The 24808-nt window shown below is 36.5% G+C and overlaps 1 protein-coding gene across 1 annotated transcript in view; it reads right to left on the bottom strand.

The window, feature by feature from the left end:
- Positions 1-24808, bottom strand: part of LOC117333576 (TRPL translocation defect protein 14-like) — a 36998-nt gene that overhangs the window by 4155 nt on the left and 8035 nt on the right. Inside the window, exons 2-9 of the mRNA XM_033892930.1 lie at positions 10405-10472; positions 8736-8773; positions 8325-8362; positions 7212-7340; positions 2086-2285; positions 1660-1737; positions 520-615; positions 176-272 (exon numbers count right to left, since the gene is read on the bottom strand). Of these exons, the coding sequence (XP_033748821.1) occupies positions 176-272; positions 520-615; positions 1660-1737; positions 2086-2285; positions 7212-7340; positions 8325-8362; positions 8736-8773; positions 10405-10472 (744 nt within the window). The remainder of the gene's footprint in view (positions 1-175; positions 273-519; positions 616-1659; positions 1738-2085; positions 2286-7211; positions 7341-8324; positions 8363-8735; positions 8774-10404; positions 10473-24808) is intronic.

Raw genomic sequence — 24808 nt, 5'->3', positions numbered from 1 at the left:
AATGACTAGTATGAGAAATTTGTAGAAGGTGTACCATTATTATGAGAAATCTATAGACCTAAAACGGTACAGGTGACTGACAATTATTATGAGAAATTTGTAGGCTTAATTAGGTACAGGTGACTGACGGTTGTTATGAGAAATTTGTAGGCTTAATTAGGTACAGGCGACTTACTGTGCTGTCCTCTCTTCCTGATTCTGGCCTGCATCTTACGACTTGGAGTTACGAGGTAGTCATGTTGTACAGTAAAGTCCTGGAACTGTGGGAAATTCTACAACAAACACAACTTCCTGTACAATGAATGCTGGGAGATTCCTGAAGGAAAATTTGACTTCTATGGTACAGTGGGTTCCATTTAATGCAACACTATTTTACTATATATTTGGCAGATAACAAATCATATCAATATCTTAAACGCAAGTTTGCTCTAATCACGCTTCACTCTGATACTGATAATGACATTATCAGGAATATCCTATCCTGATAATGACACTATCAAGAATTTTCTGTATTCTTACCTTTAGATCCCCCACTGTTTTAACCAGAAACTTCCTCTTTCTACTGTTAGAACTGAGACGATCCTGGACGTCTATCCCCAGTCTGTTACATACTGCCTGTCAAACATATATCATATACATATTTTAACCATTATTTTTTTTTTTTTTTTTCATTAACTATCATTTTTAGATTAATATTTTTGATATTAAGAAAACCTTTTATTGCTGAGATCTTAGCTATTGGAAACAAAGAAAATATTCCCAAATTGAATCTAAAAATACTTTTTCAATATCGTTTCAGTTTAGAAGACCTCCACTCATTCTCAACCATAAAATCCTTCCGACAAAATTAAATTAATGACCTACTACATGGAATTCATGTTTTCAAACAAATATAACAAAAAGAAAGGATTATACAAGAGGCCCAATGGGCCTGTATTGCTCATTTGCTACAATTGCAACATAGAATGTTCATCTATGTGGCTGCTGAATACCACTTCATTTAATAAGAGTAAGGCTAAATTCATCTAAGCAGAATATATAGCCATTCGAACCAACATTTTCCTTGCCAATCACATGGACCAAGATCTTCAAAAAAAAAAAAAAATGTATTAAACACATTAAACATCTGATCTTGAAAGAAAGTCATGCCAGGAAGCTACCTGCCAAATATTATGATGCTTGGTCACAGGGCAATGGTGTTAAGAAGTTATTTAAAGAGTTTATCTATTTAAGAATTTTATCATATTTCACCCCTGTGACCTTAAATATGGATCAAGGTCAGTCACTTGAACAAAGCTGGCAGCCATTCATCCCATGATACAGGCCTGATAACAGGTCTCTGCATGGGCTAAGAGAAGAAGTTGTTTAAACACATTAAGTACATTTGACCCCTGTATATGGTTTTGAAAATAGGTAAAGTTCATTCATTTTCATAATCTGGAAGCCTTTGATCCCGACATGCTCATGACCAAATATGATGACAATCTTGGTTATTAAGCTGTTGAAAAGGACATACCGATGCCTGGTGGACATACAATAACGGCCAATAGACACCACACTACAGCATAAGCTCTTTGGGCATGTAAGCTAAAATTATGAATATAACAATTATCAATCATTGTTAATTACAGGTAAACATTACCTGTATGTGTTACTTACAGATATCATTCGGTTTATTTTCTCCTCAAAGTTTGAACTGTTATCTATCACATCAAAGTATGGATGTCCCACCCAAGCCTGTAATGTAAATACAAATACTTCATAACATACAAAGTATATATATTCTTCTGGCTAGTCTTATCTTGATGAATTGTCATGTACCTTACTTGATTTTTTAACTGATGATTGATTTTATTTGCAATTAACACAAAAAATGATATCCCATTACTTACATTATAGTATCTATTACTTCACATTTTGTTCTTAAATCAGTTACCGAACACTCTACAATTCAATGTCCAATAGATACAAAATACACAGTGAAAAGCTTTAGGAATTTAAGACATTTCTAGGCTTCGTACCGCTATAGATACAAAATACACAGTGAAAAGCTTTAGGAATCTAAGACATTTCTAGGTTTCGTACCGCTGCTGTTATTTTGTCGAGCTGGCGAGCACCTTCTAAGTCTTCGTGTCGGGTTGCATGCCCTGCCACAGTATAAAAAGGTTCCGCTCCACTGGCGGCCGACACCATGTGTATGATTTGATTGTAACGATTGTCACGGATATCAACTTCATCCCAATTATTTTCTCTCTTCATCCTCTCCCAGTCGTCTTTCTCCACATCTACAATGCAAGCATATACATTATACAGGCTCACACTATAATATACATAAAAAGGGCCACACTATAAACCCTCGGGTAGAATTTACCTATCCCACATACCTACATGTGATGGACTCTATTAATACAAGGCATCACTTTATAATTATACAGGTCCATACTAAAATATACATACCGTATATGACCTAATAAGGGCGTCTCTACCTTTTTTCCAAGAAAAAAATCTTTGACTGAAAGTCAAATTGGTGTTAAAGGTAATAATCCATGTGAAATGTTTTGCTACATTTGTTCAATTTTCTTCAGCAAATCAAGTCACTGGAACAGAAGTTTTTGCCACATTTTGTCAGTTGATACAGATTTTAGTACAAAGTGTGCCCGAAACTAATGCTAAACACACATACAAATCACTTATCTATAACCACCATATCTAATTTAAGATAAAGTAACGGACTTAATAAATGTTGTTAAGAATAGAAAGCTAGTAAAATACATTGTTAATTAATTATTAGGTCAAAGACAATAATTCCACGAAAGTGGATGTGTCGCTTGCACAGCAATCAAACTGATCTGCTCCGCAAATCAAAACAAGTGCAATCAATGATTGCGAAAGCTCACCGGCAGCAGCACTATGCATTCATTTTTTAAGCGTGTCATTTTGAAATTGTACGTCACATAATATCGCTCCTAGACCTCAAATGGATGTATAAACCAAATTGATAGGGTGTGGACTTACAAGCTTTCCCAAAACATACCCCCAAATTCTTTAAAGTGGGTTTGGTGACAAAAAATTAAGTCCACTAAATGGTAAAATGCCAAAAAAAATCACATTTTTTTGCTGCATGATTTTGCCATAACATCACTCCTGGGCCTCTAATGAATGCATAAACCAAATTAGAAGGGTGTGAGGTGCATACTTTTGGACTTAACCTGCCATACTTTTGGACTTAAATTTAAATTTTGTGTTAATTTAAGTTTATACAAGCACATGTCCTCTACAATCTTGAGTTTCTTTAACTCCAAATCTAACGTCAGATTATTATATATTGTAAGGTCATACGGGACTTATAATGTTTTTTGGAAGGGAATTTTCATGTTAATGTTACAAATGTACAACTTCATATATCTATGTAAATAGGTTTTATATATAATAAGCCGGAGAGTTAACCTTCGGTAACGTTTGTTCAGCAGTAATTAGATGATGTCATTATGCATGAATATTAAGTATGTTGTTAGTAATCACGTGACTATAGTGACCAATGGTCAAGAGTTTAGGTGACGCTAATTTCAGTCTTTGTCTAGCAGTTGAGGAGGCTGGTGGAATTACGTTCATGTTTCTTTTGACGACCCGCCCTCCTGCCCCTATCTGTCGCCAGTGTATATATTTACCAAGTGTTAGTAGTGTTATACATTTATATGACATAAATTCCCTGCATGTCCCTGGGACTCAACCATCGATGTGCTGAGTGCCCCAGGCCACACGTTTGCCATTTTATTAACGTAATTGGGCTTACACATCTGACCTGCGGGGTGCTCCACAGGTTTTTAGTACTAGTACCATCCTGCATGTTGTGGGCTCCGCCCATCTAACCTGCTGGGTTCCCCACAGGTTTTCCTCCATATTTACCTTAAGTTTGGCCTCGCCCATCTGAAATGCTAGCTATATGTAGCTATAGGGTCTCCACCTGTTTCAGCGCCATCCTGCATGTCATGGGCTCCGCCCATCTAACCTGCTGAGTCCCCCACAGGTTTTCCGTTTTCATTACCTTATGTAGTTCCATCCTGCATGTTTTTGGGCTCCACCCATCTAACCTGCTGGGTTCCCCACAGGTTTGCCTCCATATTTACTTTAGTTGGGCTTCGCCCATCTGATCTACTAGATATATAGTGTCTCCACTGGTTTTTAGTGCCATCCCGCATGTCCTGGGCTCCGCCCATCTAACCTGCTGGGTTCCCCACAGGTTTGCCATTATTTTTAGTTTATGATTTGCCAATTTGACATGATTGGTGCACCACAGGTTAGTGCCATCCTGCATGTCGTGGGCTCCGCCCATCTAACCTGCTGGGTTCCCCACAGGCTTTCATCCATATTTACCTTAAATTTGGGCTTTGCCCATCTGACATGTTAGGGTCTCCACTGGGTCTATTATTATCCTGCATGTCCTAGACTTGGCCAATTTAACCTGCTGGGTTAGGTTTTTTCCTGATTGTTACTTTAATCTTGGGGATCAGCCTTCTGACCAGCGGGGCTCTCTCAGGGGTCTCCACATCTGACCTACTGGGTTCCCTGGCCTACAGGTTGTCTATGGGCTCCGCTCACTTTATCCAATAAGTTTCCCACAGTATTTGTCGGGTGTGATTTTAATGGTTGTTTAGAATCGAAATGTAAATCAATCCGGCTAAGGTGAATAAATAGTCTTGTGTTTATATAGTAAGTTTATTGATTGTGTGCAAATTAAAGATTGTAGTGGCAACTCCATTATTATATATTATTAACATTGAATGTCTGTTTCTCGATCAAGATATTGGTAACAACTATATCGTGTACATGAACAGTTAATGCTGTTAGTTCAATTTATGTCTAACCAAAAAAATTTGGACTACTCTGTAGGTTATCCCTAATTAATAATTGATTCGGGGCCTTATAATTCAATATATTTGAATTTTACCCCCAATTCGGATTTATATGCAAACATGTACAACCCTGCACCTATGGGGATTTCCCAGGGGCTGCGGTTATCACTATGGATTGGAAATTACCAAGTTAATTCCAAATTTACCTTAAGGAATAATCCTACAGAGTAGCCCCTAAGAATGCCAAAAAATTATAATGTGTTGATACATGAAAGTAGAGCTTTTCAATAAATGTAACTTTTAGAGCTAATGTGACTTGTGTTATTGTATAAACCCCAATTTATTAAAGTGAGTTTTGGTGCCAAAAAAGTAAAGTCCACAAAATGGTGAAATGCGAAAAAATTAATTTTTTTTCTGCATGATTTTAATATAACATCACTCCAAGACTTCTAATGAATGTATAAACCAAATTAGAATGGTGTGAGGTGTATACTTTTAAACTTACAAGCTTTCCAAAACTGATCCAAAAAACTTTAAAGTGGGGTGGGACGCCGACGCCTGGGGTACAGCATTAGCATGAGCTAACAAGTTTCATACAAAATTTAAGTGGTTTTCATACAGAAACCAGTAAGCACTATATGAAGTTTGAAGTTGATTGACCAAAAGGGAACTGGACAGATTTTCTATTGATTTACAGTGGCCTTGACCTTCGAACCTGAAAAGCAATCCCAAGCAAGCACTTTTGATAAGGAAGCACTACACAAAGATTGAGTTTGATTGGCCCAAGGGATCTCAAGCTATTGCAAGCAAACCTATTTTCTATTTATAGTAACAATGACCTTTGACCTTTGCAGGGATCACATTGGGCAGAGATTTGGGGATTTTTACCCATGTTTTTCAAAAAAATCTCATTAAAAATTCAAAATTGTACCTCTTTATACAGACAAATCTCATAGGAATTTTGCTAATCTCATAAAATCTCCCATAGGTTTTAAGAGCCAGAGTTATCCCTGCCTTTGAACCTGAAAAGCAAGCACTTTTGGTAAGGAAGCACTGTACGAAGGTTGAGCCTGATTGGCTACCTTGAGTTATTGCATGGAAACCAATTTTCTATTAATAGTAACAGTGACCTTGACCTTTGACCTTTGAACCTGAAAAGCAATCCCAAGCAAGCACTTTTGATAAGGAAGCACTACACAAAGATTGAGTTTGATTGGCCCAAGGGTCTCAAGTTATTGCAAGCAAACCTATTTTCTATTTATAGTAACAATGACCTTTGACCTTTGAACCTGAAAAGCAAGCACTTTTGGTAAGGAAGCACTGTATGAAGGTTGAGCCTGATTGACTACAGAAAACTTGACTTATTGCATGGAAACCAATTTTCTATTAATAGTAACAGTGACCTTGACCTTTGACCTTTGAACCTGAAAAGCAATCCCAAGCAAGCACTTTTGGTAAGGAAGCACTGTATGATGTTCGAGTTTGATTGGCCAGAGGGAACTCGCCGGAAACCATTGTGCGGACGACGCCAATGCCGCCGACATAGTGACACCTATATATTGCCTTTTTCAGGCGACACAAAAACGATGTCTGATATGATCTGGGAAAGCACCTGTGTCTAAAAATAGAACACAAAAGAGTTCCATTTGAACATAAATGGTGGAAGACATGTTTTCTGTTCTAAAGAACAGCTGGCATGGTTTACAAGTTTACAAGAATATAATAATGAATAGATATCTTCATCTGGAATATTTTTAAGACTGAATATTTTACCGTTTCCACAGCCCTAGGTATTCTGCTATAAGGTACTGTTTCATAAAACTTCAGTCAATTATCAGTGCAATATGCCTTTATTAGGTCAAATACGGTACATAGGGCCATACTTAAATATACACCTACAGGACTACACTAAAATACAAGGTTATACATATACAGGGCCACACTAATTATAAAATATACATATGCAAAGCCACAGCAATACAAGTAGTACAAAAAAGTCATATAATATAAGTACCATGTACCGTACTTATTCAGACTGTCAATGTTCCACAAAGTATTACAAATCAGGAATATTAATCACAATGCATCAGAAAAAGGTGACTTTCAAATTGAAAAAAAAAAATCATGGTAGGGAACAAAAAAAGAGCTTACTGATTATTGACAGATAGAAACAATTACCAAGCTTAAACAGATTACATCTCCAGACAGGGGGGACAGTTTTTCTGTGCAGTTTTTGATAACTTGTATTGAATAGAATAAATTTAGTAAAAATGTCTAAGAAATTCAGAGTACACTTTAGTGTTGAGAATTTTTAGCATCAAACCTTGATGTATGAAGCTGCTATTTAGGTTTACTCACAAGCTGAAGCATCCTTGAGGCCTCTATCACAAATAACGAGACAATTTTGTTTGGACTGTTTGGCGAGATCAAAGAATGTGTTTTCTATCTGTACCATAGTCTTCAGTAGGTTCTCCTGGAATCTGTAAGCTAAAACATTCAACACAACATTACCTAATGCTGCAGCAAATGGAATCCATTATTCTCAGCTTGATTTCTCTTTGATATTTCTCATATAATTAAAAGAATGGTGTTTTTTTCTGCACAACATTATGTATGCCCCATATAAAGTTTGAATGTATAACACCTTAACTGGTTAGGCCTTCAGTACACCACTTGCAGTATTATAACACCTTAACTGGTTAGGCCTTCAGTACACCACTTGCAGCATTATAACACCTTAACTGGTTAGGCCTTCAGTACACCACTTGCAGCATTATAACACCTTAACTGGTTAGGCCTTCAGTACACCACTTGCAGCATTATAACACCTTAACTGGTTAGGCCTTCAGTACACCACTTGCAGTATTATAACACCTTAACTGGTTAGGCCTTCAGTACACCACTTGCAGCATTATAACACCTTAACTGGTTAGGCCTTCAGTACACCACTTGCAGTATTATAACACCTTAACTGGTTAGGCCTTCAGTACACCACTTGCAGTATTATAACACCTTAACTGGTTAGGCCTTCAGTACACCACTTGCAGCATTATAACACCTTAACTGGTTAGGCCTTCAGTACACCACTTGCAGCATTATAACACCTTAACTGGTAAGGCCTTCAGTACACCACTTGCAGTATTATAACACCTTAACTGGTAAGGCCTTCAGTACACCACTTGCAGTATTATAACACCTTAACTGGTTAGGCCTTCAGTACACCACTTGCAGCATTATAACACCTTAACTGGTTAGGCCTTCAGTACACCACTTGCAGCTATTATAACACCTTAACTGGTTAGGCCTTCAGTACACCACTTGCAGTATTATAACACCTTAACTGGTTAGGCCTTTAGTACACCACTTGCAGTATTATAATCAATATTAAAATGTATTATTGAGGTTTACATTTTTGTATAATCATCATTTTTAAAATTCTCTTAAAACTTCCAGAACAGACTAAATACATACCCTGGTCCTTTGACAGATTGGTGAACTTAACTCCTCCACTGAAATAGAAATTAGAATTATGAAATCAAAACATTTTGCTCTTAATATAAAAATCTAGATATGTTTCTTGGAATATACTCCAAATAGTGTAAACTCAATATCTAATTCACTGCTCCTAAATCAGAGATCTTATTTACATGCAGCATGCTACAGATGAATTAACATACATATGTATGTACATACACATCCCTCTCGTTAACTAAGTGGATAGTACCCGGTAACTCAATATGTGTTTTGAGGAATACCGATCCACTGGATCAGTTACAATACAAGCCGAGAAAATGTCTCAGTATCACCCCAACCACCACAGGAATAACCAAGAACAAAATGTATGCAATATTTCCACTGATTTACTGTATCACATGGACATACCTCATAAGTACAAAAGCGGTCTCTGGAGCTCTGTAAACCTGGAACATAAATCATTACAAATATGTACATCTGTACTTCTTTATCATAGAAAGTGGTCCACAAGTGTGCTTAAACCATAAATGTGTGCTTATCTCAGAACACTGATGTGTTAAGTTTTGACCATTATGTATTATGTAGAGACAAATTCAACATCCAACAAATAACAGAGCTGGGATTGGCTGTAGCATTAGCACTAGTCTTGTCTATCAATATTATAATCAAGGTAAGCTACTTGACTAATTCAAAGTGTATACAACGTTAACACAAGAGGCCCAAAGAATCAATATCTGTTTCACTAACCTGCTTCTAGAGCAACTTTTAAGTTGACCTACGTCATTAATGCAGATATAAAGCTGATTACCACTTCAGTCAAACATCAGAGTAGACTATATAAGGTTTAATATATTAATCATGTAAATAAATTTTGTAACCTTCATTCCAGCATACTATTGGCGCAATATCAGGTCTCAAAGGTCTCTAGGCTATAGAGAAATCATTGTTTAATTAAAGATTTGAACACATTTTACCCCTGTGACCTTGAATGTAGGTCAAGGTAATTCATTTGAACAACTTGGTAGCCCTTCACCCCAGCATGCAACAGGAGCAATATCAGGTCTCTGTGTCCTCACAGTTTATTGAAAAGTAGTTGTTTAAAGGAAAAAGCTGAGGCCGGTCGCCACACCATGGCATTAGCTCACTTGTCCTTTGGGTGGGCGAGCTCATAATGAAGTTACAAATCTTGATCAACTGGATATATTGACAGACGAAGCTAGTACCTGTGCCTATAGGTTCTCATTACTTTGATTTCACTTCAAGGTATCACACATGCCATTGTGATGTCATAAAAGAGGCACTCAGTACATATATTACCATTTTTAAATTCTGACAGCCTTTTCAAGAATGTTAGATAGAGAATCTTATGTGTATGTATCAGACTTTTGATAAATGTCATGCAAGATTGTCAATTCAAATATAAATTTTCCTTTTTCCTTAAAACCTATCAATAGTCATGAATTTTGCAGGGCATCTGACATGAGCATTATTATTATTAATGTAATTCAATTAGTCCATAAAGAGCAGATTATGTGTATCAGTTTGTCAGAGTAGGACTGTAATGTACTCAAGTACAATCTCCTCCAGGAATTTAAAAAAAAAAAATGGTCAGTAAACACAAGTGACTTGTTTCATATATTATAATGCTATCTAAGTTTCATCAAAGCATGATAGTTCAATCCAAACAGGTCTTTGAGAAATGATCGTCTGATGAGAATCATCCTATAACCTAACTGAATATGCATGATGTTTTTAATGAGTGTAGAACCTGAGCAAGCCAGAACTGGAAGCAATTAATGCCTTCAAAATTATCCTCCAAAAACCCTGCCAATCAATTATGCACAAGCAATATACCAGGCATGTTTCAAGAAAATAGCATAGAATTCCTTCAAACCATTTCATAGCAGATGAACCAACTAGATATGCACCAAACATATTATTGATGTAAGATCAGGACAGTTTTCGGATATAGGTTTTGTATACAGAAATATTAACCAGGATGCGTCTTATTTATACAAGTTTTCATTATGGAGCATTATTGGGTGCTAGTCCATTGAAACCCAATAAGGGTACATACCTGCCATCCTATACTCTCAAAGAAGGAACTTAAACGTGACTGGCCAGTTGTTTTACCACCACATGGTCCTGAAACAAAAACATGTATTTAGTTAGCTACAAGCTGTCACAGGAACCATTATGTTCCATCAAAGGTCATGTTTCATTTACTGAGAATAGTAAGAACCAGCAGCGTTAATGATTTACCTGTCACATGGACTTATACATTAACGTCACATCATGTATCCAATTTATAAGACAGGCACCACCGACAGTATACAAAGCCTAACATGACATGGCCACAAATTACAAAACATTTTGACAGAAAATTCTGAATCTTAATTCAATTTCAAAATCCTCAAAAATTTCATACATGCTTTTTGCTGAAATTGGGCTCTAAAGTGTAAACTTGGTCTCCTAATTGTTAGAAGACACATTGGGAAATAATTGCAACTTAGAAAGAGTACCACTAAATATATCCAATTAACATATAAAGAGACTTTCATGATCACTTGTTAATTGATTTTCTTACAGAAGAATTTTAAAGTACAAAATAGTGTGAAATAGTGTGTAAATTATGTATCACATACTGGTACTAATTTCCTGGTGGCAACAATTTCTAACTTCCTTAACATATTATATATGCAATCATGATCACTAATTCAAATTTGCAGATCTGTAAGAAACAACTAAATCTGCTTTATCTAATCTGTTAACTACACCTGTCCCTATATAGCATATCACAGCAATGAAGTCCAAAAAAAGAATGCTTGATACCTCACTGATCGTCCAATCGACATTTAGTCTTATAACAAGAGGCCCAATGGGTCTGTATTGCTCATCTTATTCCACATCATCATTGAAGATGATCTAGGTCATTTCTGCATGCAGATACTTAAAGCTGATTACCACTTTATCCAAATATCAGAGTATGTAGGCTAGGTTTATTCATGTCAATACATTTTCTAGAATTTGCAATAGGCCTCATATCAGGTCTCAGAGTCTCTTGGCCACCAAGAAATCATTGTTTGAAGATTTTAGCCTTTTTGACCCCTGTGGCTTTGAATGAATGTCAAGGTAATAATTTTAACAAAATTTTTAGCCCTAGTCTCAGCATGCTAGAGACCTAACATCAAGTCTCTGGGTCTCATAGTTGTTGAGATGACTTTTAAAGATTTTGCCCTATTTTACTCCAGTGACTTTAATGTAGGTCAAGGTCATTCATTCAATAAACTTGGTAGACCTTCATTCCTGCATGTCCATTACCAATATCAGGTCTCTGTGCCTCATGTTTATTGAGAAGTTTTTTAAAGGAAAAAGGTGAGACAGACGGCCAGACAGATGGACGGATGGATGACAAACAGGCAGGTGAGCTAACAAATGAAACAGAAACATTCTATAATTTTTCAAACATACTTTTCTTGTGTGATTTAAATACACAGTACACTTGTTAGGATAAATACAGTAGTTGTCTGCTTTGTCCTTGGCGGACATTTAGATTACAAAGTACATGTATCAGCTAATGTTTTAATGTCATTGGTTTCAACATTTCCAATTTATTCTGGTCCTACACCATCAGGTTTATATCATTACAACATGAGGGACCTGTATGACCCACTGACAGTGATGTATATCCAAACAGCCGGTCCACATCAATCTGCCAGTTCTTGTGTCACATAGCTATAGGCTAATCCATATCTAGGTTTCTGGACAAAAAAATGCTTAGGTATTTTTTCACACTTGGTGTCACTAACATTTATAACAGAACTTCAGCTTTTACAACCTATCATAGATCACCTCTCATGTATGATGTTATCACCAGCCAGTGAAAAGTTGGGTATATCATGATGGTATACTGAAATTACACAGTTAATATGGCAGTATGATAACTAAGCTTCAATACTGTCAACAATGTGAATATATGAGCCCTTCAATTTCTCACAGGCCAAATTCAGAATTTTTCATTTGTACTTGTATAGGTTTTTAAATGGGAAATTTTCTGTTCAGTAATTATAAGGTTTCTTTAGTAATATCTACAAGAGTAATGTCAGACAAACAAAGCTCACCTCACATTGTATACTAGCAAAACAAAGAAACGCAACTTCGATTATTCAAATATAACTTTTAGACACATAGTCTACTCGGAATTCAATTTTTCACACTGAGCTACATACGTGCACTGAAAATGTTCTTCAGATAAAATTCAGTCAACTGCGACCACACTCAATGCTGTATGCTTTCAATTGATTTTTCAAGAAAACTGGCATCTGGGGTAGTCTTGCACCATATGTGCCGGTAAATTATTACCAAATGAACATTGGAACAGTACGGATCAGTTACACAACATTTCATTTCAGTTTTCGAAGCGATTGTACAGGGAAATGCCGCAATTGAATGAACACGATAGAAGTAGGGCCATTACTCTGATAATGCAGGGGCATTTGTAACGTCACTGAGCCCAGCAATATGGTGTACACGAGACATGTAATACAATGTTCATTTCGTAATAATTTACCAGAGCATATGGCGCAAGACTATCCCAGATGCCTACTTTCTTGAAAAATCAGTTGGGCATCTAAGAGCCACAGGGAGATTGGGTGACTGTCCCAAGAGCGGATGCCTGTGCAAGACGTTGTGAGGTCAAGATAGAGGCATACGTCTCGCACCTTCATAATCGATTTCAGACTGCAACAAAGACTGTTGCATGTTAAGTTGTCAGCACACATGGGCAGCCAGTGTACTTAATCAGTTTTGATTAACCGATTGAAGATGCGTGTTGTTCACAGACAAGTCTTGGTTTCCGGGTCAAATGTGTCTATCAAAGTCGTGGTGAGCGATATTCTGACACTTGCATAATGGAAAGCGACAGACTTGGGGGAGGGCCTGTTATAGTATGGGCATGGATATCTCCAGGCTTGGTTACCAATGGTAATCATACCGCGGTAAGATATTGGGATCTAGTCTGGTTACCAATGGTAATCATACAGCGGTAAGATATTGGGATTAGTCTGGTTACCAATGGTAATCATATAGCGGTAAGATATTGGGATCTAGTCTGGTTACCAATGGTAATCATACAGCGGTAAGATATTGGGATCTAGTCTGGTTACCAATGGTAATCATACAGCGGTAAGATATTGGGATTAGTCTGGTTACCAATGGTAATCATACAGTGGTAAGATATTGGGATCTAGTCTGGTTACCAATGGTAATCATACAGCGGTAAGATATTGGGATTAGTCTGGTTACCAATGGTAATCATACAGCAGTAAGATATTGGGATTAGTCTGGTTACCAATGGTAATCATACAGCGGTAAGATATTGGGATTAGTCTGGTTACCAATGGTAATCATACAGCGGTAAGATATTGGGATTAGTCTGGTTACCAATGGTAATCATACAGTGGTAAGATATTGGGATCTAGTCTGGTTACCAATGGTAATCATACAGTGGTAAGATATTGGGATCTAGTCTGGTTACCAATGGTAATCATACAGCGGTAAGATATTGGGATCTAGTCTGGTTACCAATGGTAATCATACAGCGGTAAGATATTGGGATCTAGTCTGGTTACCAATGGTAATCATACAGCGGTAAGATATTGGGATTAGTCTGGTTACCAATGGTAATCATACAGTGGTAAGATATTGGGATCTAGTCTGGTTACCAATGGTAATCATACAGCGGTAAGATATTGGGATTAGTCTGGTTACCAATGGTAATCATACAGCAGTAAGATATTGGGATTAGTCTGGTTACCAATGGTAATCATACAGCGGTAAGATATTGGGATTAGTCTGGTTACCAATGGTAATCATACAGCGGTAAGATATTGGGATTAGTCTGGTTACCAATGGTAATCATACAGTGGTAAGATATTGGGATCTAGTCTGGTTACCAATGGTAATCATACAGTGGTAAGATATTGGGATCTAGTCTGGTTACCAATGGTAATCATACAGCGGTAAGATATTGGGATCTAGTCTGGTTACCAATGGTAATCATACAGCGGTAAGATATTGGGATCTAGTCTGGTTACCAATGGTAATCATACAGCGGTAAGATATTGGGATCTAGTCTGGTTACCAATGGTAATCATACAGCGGTAAGATATTGGGATTAGTCTGGTTACCAATGGTAATCATACAGCAGTAAGATATTGGGATTAGTCTGGTTACCAATGGTAATCATACAGCGGTAAGATATTGGGATTAGTCTGGTTACCAATGGTAATCATACCGCGGTAAGATATTGGGATCTAGTCTGGTTACCAATGGTAATCATACCGCGGTAAGATATTGGGATTAGTCTGGTTACCAATGGTAATCATACAGCGGTAAGATATTGGGATCTAGTCTGGTTACCAATGGTAATCATACAGTGGTAAGATATTGGGATTAGTCTGGTTACCAATGGTAATCATACAGTGGTAAGATATTGGGATCTAGTCTGGTTACCAATGGTAATCATACAGTGGTAAGATATTGGGATCTAGTCTGGTTACCAATGGTAATCATACAGCGGTAAGATATTGGGATTAGTCTGGTTACCAATGGTAATCATACAGCGGTAAGATATTGGGATTAGTCTGGTTACCAATGGTAATCATACAGCGGTAAGATATTGGGATTAGTCTGGTTACCAATGGTAATATCATACCGCGGTAAGATATTGGGATCTAGTCTGGTTACCAATGGTAATCATACAGCGGTAAGATATTGGGATTAGTCTGGTTACCAATGGTAATCATACAGCGGTAAGTTATTGGGATCTAGTCTGGTTACCAATGGTAATCATACAGCGGTAAGATATTGGGATTAGTCTGGTTACCAATGGTAATCATACAGCGGTAAGATATTGGGATTAGTCTGGTTACCAATGGTAATCATACAGCAGTAAGATATTGGGATCTAGTCTGGTTACCAATGGTAATCATACAGCAGTAAGATATTGGGATCTAGTCTGGTTACCAATGGTAATCATACAGCGGTAAGATATTGGGATCTAGTCTGGTTACCAATGGTAATCATACAGCGGTAAGATATTGGGATCTAGTCTGGTTACCAATGGTAATCATACAGCGGTAAGATATTGGGATCTAGTCTGGTTACCAATGGTAATCATACCGCGGTAAGATATTGGGATCTAGTCTGGTTACCAATGGTAATCATACAGCGGTAAGATATTGGGATCTAGTCTGGTTACCAATGGTAATCATACAGCGGTAAGATATTGGGATCTAGTCTGGTTACCAATGGTAATCATACCGCGGTAAGATATTGGGATCTAGTCTGGTTACCAATGGTAATCATACAGCGGTAAGATATTGGGATCTAGTCTGGTTACCAATGGTAATCATACAGCGGTAAGATATTGGGATCTAGTCTAGATCTGGAGCCCACATTTTCTCCTTATCCATTCGACGTATCCTTACATTATAGCAGGACAACGTATCCTTACATTATAGCAGGACAACGTATCCTTACATTATAGCAGGACAACGTATCCTTACATTATAGCAGGACAACGTATCCTTACATTATAGCAGGACAACGTATCCTTACATTATAGCAGGACAACGTATCCTTACATTATAGCAGGACAACGTATCCTTACATTATAGCAGGACAACGTATCCTTACATTATAGCAGGACAACGTATCCCTACATTATAGCAGGACAACGTATCCTTACATTATAGCAGGACAACGTATCCTTACATTATAGCAGGACAATGTATCCTTACATTATAGCAGGACAACGTATCCTTACATTATAGCAGGACAACGCAGGGCCCCATGTTACTAGGGTTTCAAAAAAAACGCTTTTAGCCAAAAAGTCATGGAAAACCCTAGCATTACGATGCAATCCAGATATGTCACCAATCAAGTATTTGAGTGACGAGCTAGACAAGAGGGTTAGGAAGTGCGTCAACATCCCATATAACGTAGCTCAACTCACACAGGCCCTTATTTGGTGTTGGAAAAATATTCCACAAATGGCACCTTGATGAAGTCAAGTAAAAGCAGTGACTGGTGTCAGGGGTGGGCACACACACTACCGATCTGGATCAGGGAACGGCGTAGGATACCTTATTTCAACGGTATTCAAGCAAACACCGTCTGTGATAGGACATCAAAAATCATCAAAATGTATTCGGTAATGATGAAACAATCAAGAAACTTGCACCATGACACATCACCAAAGAATCATGTAAAATAATAACTATCAAAAATAAACTTGTGTTATTTTTTCTGCTAGTATATATCACTTTATCTCAAGCTAGCATTATGAGTGGGTGAGTTCACCAACAGTATTCTATATTGCAACATGCTGCTATTTAAACAAAAAAAATTGCAACATTTAAAGGTAAAATATACATAGTACAAAGTTTTGCATTACAAATGTATAGCAAGGATTGATATTATCACCATCAAGAAACATGTTTGATTCTAGGAAATATTAGTTTACCCCCACAGCAACCCTTAAACCATATATTATTACACTAATACAATTATAAAGGAGATTGCTAATGCCTTTCAACACTTGCACCAAAAAATTAGAAACCAACACTGACAATGATGTCGATGCCAGAGTGACAAAATAAGCTCTCCCTCTCTTTGAGAGGCAAGCTAAAAATCACTGGAAAACTCACTTATTTTATAATTACCTAGCTTTGACCTTCAGGTTAAGGTCACAATGATCCGATGACCAAGAACTACACTTTCACAGTCGGTAATTGATAAATGTATACATAAATTTTCATAAGATATCTTTAATGGTTTAAAATCTATCACCCAGACAAGAAATTATTTTGAATTTTAATGGTTTAAAATCTATCACCCAGACAAGAAATTATTTGGAAAATTCAAACTAACTTGATCATTGACCTTGAAGTCAAGGTCGTAGTGACCTAATTACAACAGTGTACTGCACATCAGCATTAGATGATGCAAGTATATATACTGCAAATTTCATAATTTGCACATATCTTTTTCTGTTTTTTTACCTTGAGATCACATTTACCAAATGGCAGCACACTGTACGTCAGCTTTAGGTGATGCAATCAAGTTTGGTCATGATATCTTAAATGGTTTAGATGTTATGGCGTAGACAAGAAATTATTGAACTCTACAATATATATATATTACATTTGTATATCAAAAAATGTTGAAGGTGACAGAATGCATTGTATTATATATATACACATTTATGTCTTTATTCGAAGTGGAGACATAGCAAACCATAATAACTTCAGGTACTAACCATGTATACAGAGTTTCATTACAGCTGGTGGAGAGAGTAATCATGTATACAGAGTTTCATTACAGCTGGTGGACAGAGTAATCATGTATACAGAGTTTCATTACACCTGGTGGACAGAGTAATCATGTATACAGAGTTTCATTACACCTGGTGGAGAGAGTAATCATGTATACAGAGTTTAATTACAGCTGGTGGACAGAGTAACCATGTATACAGAGTTTAATTACAGCTGGTGGACAGAGTAATCATGTATACAGAGTTTCATTACACCTGGTGGAGAGAGTAACCATGTATACATTGTTTCATTACAGCTGGTGGACAGAGTAATCATGTATACAGAGTTTCATTACACCTGGTGGACAGAGTAATCATGTATACAGAGTTTCATTACACCTGGTGGAGAGAGTAACCATGTATACAGAGTTTCATTACAGCTGGTGGACAGAGTAATCATGTATACAGAGTTTCATTACAGCTGGTGGACAGAGTAATCATGTATACAGAGTTTCATTACACCTGGTGGACAGAGTAATCATGTATACAGAGTTTCATTACACCTGGTGGAGAGAGTAATCATGTATACAGAGTTTCATTACAGCTGGTGGACAGAGTAATCATGTATACAGAGTTTCATTACAGCTGGTGGACAGAGTAATCATGTATACAGAGTTTCATTACAGCTGGTGGAGAGAGTAATCACGTATACAGAGTTTAATTACAGCTGGTGGACAGAGTAATCATGTATACAGAGTTTCATTACAGCTGGTGGACAGAGTAATCATGTATACAGAGTTTCATTACAGCTGGTGGACAGAGTAATCATGTATACAGAGTTTCATTACACCTGGTGGAGAGAGTAATCATGTATACAGAGTTTCATTACAGCTGGTGGACAGAGTAATCATGTATACAGAGTTTCATTACACCTGGTGGAGAGAGTAACCATATATACAGAGTTTCATTACAGCTGGTGGAGAGAGTAATTGGAGTATCACTTTGGACAAACATCTGTCTACAGATCTAGACAAACACTCAGATTCTGGTATAGATTGTCCACGTTTCCCGACCCAAATTCTTGATCAATCTAATACATTGGATTAGTCTAGCTATTGCCAGCATTATTGCTACAGCTTATGTAATATACAATATCTATATATACAATGTGAATTTTTAGCATCATAAGTAACTTACACATTTTGGTCCAAATGTCATAAATATTAACTTTATCATAAGCACTAATGCTTTCCATTTTAATTATAATCCAGATTAAGAGGCCCATGGGCCATAATGGTCATCTGACTCTAAAGACCCTCCTACCATAAATACATACTCTGTAGCAAGTATATATAGTGACACTGTTGGCTATGGCGGCCATCTTGGATTTCGGACCGTCACGAAAAATAACACTTGGTTAGGACCATCTCAGGATCATTTCAAACAACTGCAAGTTTCAGCTGAATTCCACAAGTGGAACTTGAGAAGAAGTTTGAAATGTGAAAAGTTTATGGAAAAGCATGATGACGGATCCCGGATGAAGCATGATGACTATATATAGGTCATACTATATAACTAAATAAATATCCATCAAAATGCATTAGATTTCAGAACTTCAACCTTCATGTCACATGTGTAACGTAAACCTTCTTTTTTTTTCTTTCTTTTTTTCAGTTTTGAATATTTTATTCCCCCAACCTTCTTTATCTTCCTGACCAGGTTTAAAACAACTGGGCTCTGATATCTACTTTTGTCACAGGTAAACAATGTTAGTCAACCATAGTTCTGGTTGTCTTTACCAGCGTGAGGTGTAATAGAAACAGATAAGGATGGAAACAGTTTATCAATATATCATAAAATTGATTTTGTTTTAACTCCAGAAAATACACAAAACTTAATGATAAGAAAATGCAATCAGAGCAACTTTATCAGATATCAAACTGAAAAGGAAACACATCTTCACACCAGGAAACTTGTAACTGATCAATACAGTGTTTCTTGCTCACTGAACAGAATAATTTGTGTTTCAATGACCAAGAAAAATATTGATAAAGTCCATGTGTTATCTGGTGCTGGACAACAGGAAGCCATATACACCAAGGAAGTGGTATTCTGTCAGCAATTAAAAATCAAAGTACTGAAAGTACTGAAGACACAAACGAAAACAAATTATTTTAACTGCTTTTGTTTAGTGGGGACATGGTCAACTTTGTATGGAACATCACCAATACCTGATTAGGACTAGGACAAAATATTGGCAAGAAAAGAAATTCATATCTACTTTTGATTGCAAGTGCGTCTTGGCAGCTAATTGTCAGAATAGGTACTCAGGTAATCTTATTTGACATCTTCAATGGGTTAATGTATACGTAGTTGTAGATGTAATATGAAGGTCCTAGATTACCTGTAAAATTAATGAGGCCTTTCTTTTCAAACTTTTGAGGATCCCATGCCTATAAGCGCTTCACAAATTATCATTATCATTAGCCATTGAAAAGATATTTATACATTTGATGTAACGCCCCATCTAGCTACCAGCTTTTAGATCAGAGCTCAGGTTAAAAACACTTGTGTGATTGTTTTAGGATTTTATCGTGTGTGTGAGCCCTGGTTTGAATGATGTTATGTCAAGGTTTTGAATGATATTTTGTGGCAGATTGTTCTATCCCTTCAGTACCTTCTGTAAAATAGCGATAACAAACTTCAATTGTCAAAATACAATATGGCTGCCTGTCGACCATGTTGTTTTCCGATTAGTCTCAAAATGCAATATCCATAACTAGGCACCGAGGGGAACCTACATATAAAATTTGAGAAAGATCCCTTCAGCACTTTCTGAGAAATAGCGATAACAAACTTCAATTGTCTAAATCCAAGATGGCTGCCTGTCGGCCATATAGTTTTCCGATTGGTCTCAAAATGCAATATACATAACTAATGTAAGCACCAAGAGGAACCTACATATGAAATTTGAGAAAGATCAATTCAGTGCTTTCTGAGAAATAGCAATAACAAACTTCAATTGTCAAAACCTAAGATGGCTGCCTGTCGGCCATGTTGTTTTCCGATTGGTCTCAAAATGCAATATGCAAAACCACCCACCAAGGGGAACCTACATATCAAATTTGAGAAAGATCCCTTCTGCACTTTCTGAGAAATAGCGATAACAAACTTCAATTGTCCAAATCCAAGATGGCTGCCTGTCGGCCATGTTGTTTTCCGATTAGTCTCAAAATGCAATATGCATAACAAGGCACCGAGGGGAACCTACTTATGAAATTTGAAAAAGATCCCGTCAACACTTTCTGAGAAATAGTGATAACAAACTTCAATTGACAAAATCCAAGATGACTGCCTGTCGGCCTTATTGTTTTCCGATTGGTCTCAAAATGCAATATGCATAACTAATGTTAGCACCAAGAGGAACCTACATATGAAATTTGAGAAAGATCAATTCAGTGCTTTCTGAGAAATAGCAATAACAAACTTCAATTGTCAAAACCTAAGATGGTGCCTGTCGGCCATATTGTTTTCCGATAAGTCTCAAAATGCAATATGCATAACTAGAAACCAAGAGAAACCTATATATGAAATTTTAGAAGATCCCTTCAGTACTTTGAGAAATAGCGATAACAAGAATTGTTTACGGATAGAGGGACGGACGGACCACGGACGCAGGGCGATTTGAATAGCCCACCATCTGATGATGGTGGGTTAAAAACACCTGAGTCTGATAAACAGACTCTGGAGGCGTAGAATGCGGATGTAGACAGGGCAGGGTATACCATCACAACGGCCACATTAAACTAAGCACTATATTCAAAACTTAGAATTACATGCTCATATCAGCTCAGACTTGAGACAGTTTCTTAATCGCTCATTAGAATGAACATGATTTTCATATAGCACTCTACGTTATATGTTTACACTCCATACTGTGTAGCTACAAATAATCTATACAACAAAAACACATTCATTCACATGTACAGTTCAAATCAATTTGAAGTGGAATTTTGTTTTTCACCTATGTACATTGCATCAAATATTCGCCGCAATAGTATATGTACCATATACATAACTGTAACTGCACGATACATATATATATGTATGGTATATATATCATGTTAATTAATGTTAGTGAGATGTGAATGTAGCTATATGTATTGATATCATCGATTTCAAAATCAGAGGGTTTTTTTTAATCTGCAGCATCTCTCAGATGAAAATGTAGTTCGAATGCCCAAACTGGATGAACTGTACATGTAGTAGCATTCTTCAAAGTCCATTATGAATGCTTTTCATACAAATGTATTGCTTTCAATTGTTCATGTGTTTAAATTATTAGAACACTGAAGTAATTTTTATTTTCATAAAAATGGAAGTACTGCTTATCTTTAAAACTAAATTGGATATTGATAAGATAAATTTGCCAAAATGTTAAAAATCAAACCTTATTAAGTAGAATCTAAACAGTTGTAAATGGCTAAGCCCACTATTCTTAACAACAAAATTACTCATTTTGATTCTCTGTCAAATATAATCAGGTTACTTGAAGACTTTGTCAGAAAAGTTAACACATATATACATTATTAATAGTTGCTTTAATTAAATTAATCTGAATTTGAACATTAAACCGACTTAACAATTTAAATGAAAAAAATGTGTTTTCACCATTGACCATAATTGATCAGAAGAAAATAATTATTTAACTCAACCTATGATATAGTATGTAACAGCCATCAAGACAATACTATTATCTTTAGTCATGCCAAGTTATTTCACAATAGGATATATGCACAACACAAACAAGTTTTACACATTTTTGTTGTTTAGAAGAATAATGAACTTAGTAATTTTTGCTGTTCTTCTCAAATAATATGTACATGTACTAGTGTTGTAAAGAAAAAAAGATTAAATAATAATAATAAATCTAAGTTAGAATAAATTATTTGCATTGATTTATCAATACTTTTACTGTGCATTAGTTTAAAGGTTAATTTAATTCAGAAGCTGAAATGATTTAAGACAGAAAAAACCGCAGATGTAGGAATATAACATTTCCACTGCCTTTAAATATCTCTGGTTAAATTTAGCAATCAGTACATTTCCATGAAAATTGTGTTTTCTAAAGAGTTACTGCCCTTTAACCGTCCCTGAAGCGTTCAAAACTCCACCAAACATAATAAAGGTCTATGTAGATGTACATCGTAGACCCCTTTCTTTTTTATAATATGCTTCGACTGTTATGTAATATTTCAAATGATAATGATAGATCATTTTCTATTTTTTTTAAACCATCACGAATATTAGAAAAAAGGAATCAGTCGCTATAATTAGAGATGAATTTTTCAGTGACGTCTACATCTGCATGCAGACAGCCACGTTAATGCGGTACGCGTTCTGTAAACGAAAAACTTCATGTGCATTACGTAGGATATAATCAATAGATCCGAAGTCAATATTAATATTCACAAGTCCATTTGCCTTTTCGAAACCCTATTCAGTGAGAATTTATTTAACTTTTTATTTGCAAACATGCGTATGGTCAGAGACATATATATGTCTCTGGTATGGTACTCGACTGCCGTTGTTGTGATATTGTCATGATGAATAGACAACTTTTTTCTTTCGTAAAAAAACATCTATATAATCTAACCATCTGCAGACTACATCAATCACATGCAACTTAATAGTGAGAAAACGACAGTCAAAGTTGGGTTTGATCACCTACTCTTGCTTTTATTATTGTTTACATTACTGAAAGATGGCGGACAAAATCGGATGCTGGATGAGTGATTTTCAATGTACAAAATAACAACGATATTCCGACGAAACTTTATCAATATTATAACCCATTCAGTAACATGCCACCAAAGAAAAAAAACACATAGATGTCGATGATGAAAATTCAGCGTGATGTTAGTAGATTTTTCTTCCGGGTCACAGGTAAGCAGCAATATGGCGCCAGCGAAAAGTCGATTGTATCATTCCGCGTGAAATCTAATGCGTTCAACGCGGAAAAATATTCTTACGTATCATCGACAGAACATACTTAAATTAAATACTTTGAAAACTATCTATTTGTGAGGTTCTGTTGTTTTGTCATATATCTAACGAAACTGCAGTGTTGCATTTGACTCCGTAAGTCACGGGACTATTATTTTTTTGCGATAGAATATGATTGTGAAGTGGCAGTGGAAGTTGTGTCAGAGCGAACGAAAATGCCAAAAAAAAAACCCACATTGTCCTGTCAGCTTCTAAAATACAACAAAACAAAAGGTGATTTTTTTTAATAGCTGAACTTCACTGTATGTCATTTTTTATCGTGAAGTTAAACAAATATTTACTGCATAACATTACGGAGTTACTGTAAAGCAACGTTTAGATTGGCCAACAGCAGTATCCGCCAGAGGGCATCGTAGATTTTGTCAGCTACCCTCAAAAGCGCTGACATAGACTCAAACTTACGTTTGTGTCTACATTTGTGTTAACAAAACAAAAGGTGATTTTTTTTATAGCTGAACTTTACAATATGTCATTTTTTATCGTGAATATTTACGATATTTACAAATATTTACTGCATAGTATTACGGAGTTACTGTAAAGCAACGGTTAGATTGGCCAAGGCAGTATCCGCCAGAGGGCATCGTAGATTTTGTCAGCTACACCTCAAAAGCGCTGACATAGACTCAAACTAACGTTTGTGTCAAAAACATTCTTATTGTCAGATATCTAGATTATTTTTTATCTTTTCATTTCATTTCAAAAAATTCTATTGACAGCTAGAGTTGGTACAAGTCAATTGGATGGAATAACAGGCAAAGTCAACATAAATTCTCTCCGGATGAGGCCATAAAGTAATTGATTATGTAATTCCGATTTATCAACTGATTTGGTTTGTTTTTGCTTAACGTCCTATTAACAGCCAGGGTCATTTAAGGACGTGCCAGGTTTTGGAGGTGGAGGAAAGCCGGAGTACCCGGGGAAAAACAACCGGCCTACAGTCAGTACCCAGCAACTGCCCCACGTAGGTTTCGAACTCGCAACCCAGAGGTGGAGGGCTAGTGTTAAAGTGTCGGGACACCTTAACAACTCGGCCACCGTGGCCCCATAAATCAACTGACTAATTTAAAAGTTATTAATTAAGGAAACAGGAGTAGCTGCC

The sequence above is a fragment of the Pecten maximus genome, chromosome 8 (genome assembly GCF_902652985.1).
Source record: "Pecten maximus chromosome 8, xPecMax1.1, whole genome shotgun sequence".
In the NCBI taxonomy this organism is placed as follows: Eukaryota; Metazoa; Mollusca; class Bivalvia; order Pectinida; family Pectinidae; genus Pecten; species Pecten maximus.
Note: the sequence above shows the minus strand (reverse complement) of the source record. Positions and strands in the feature narration are given on the sequence as shown.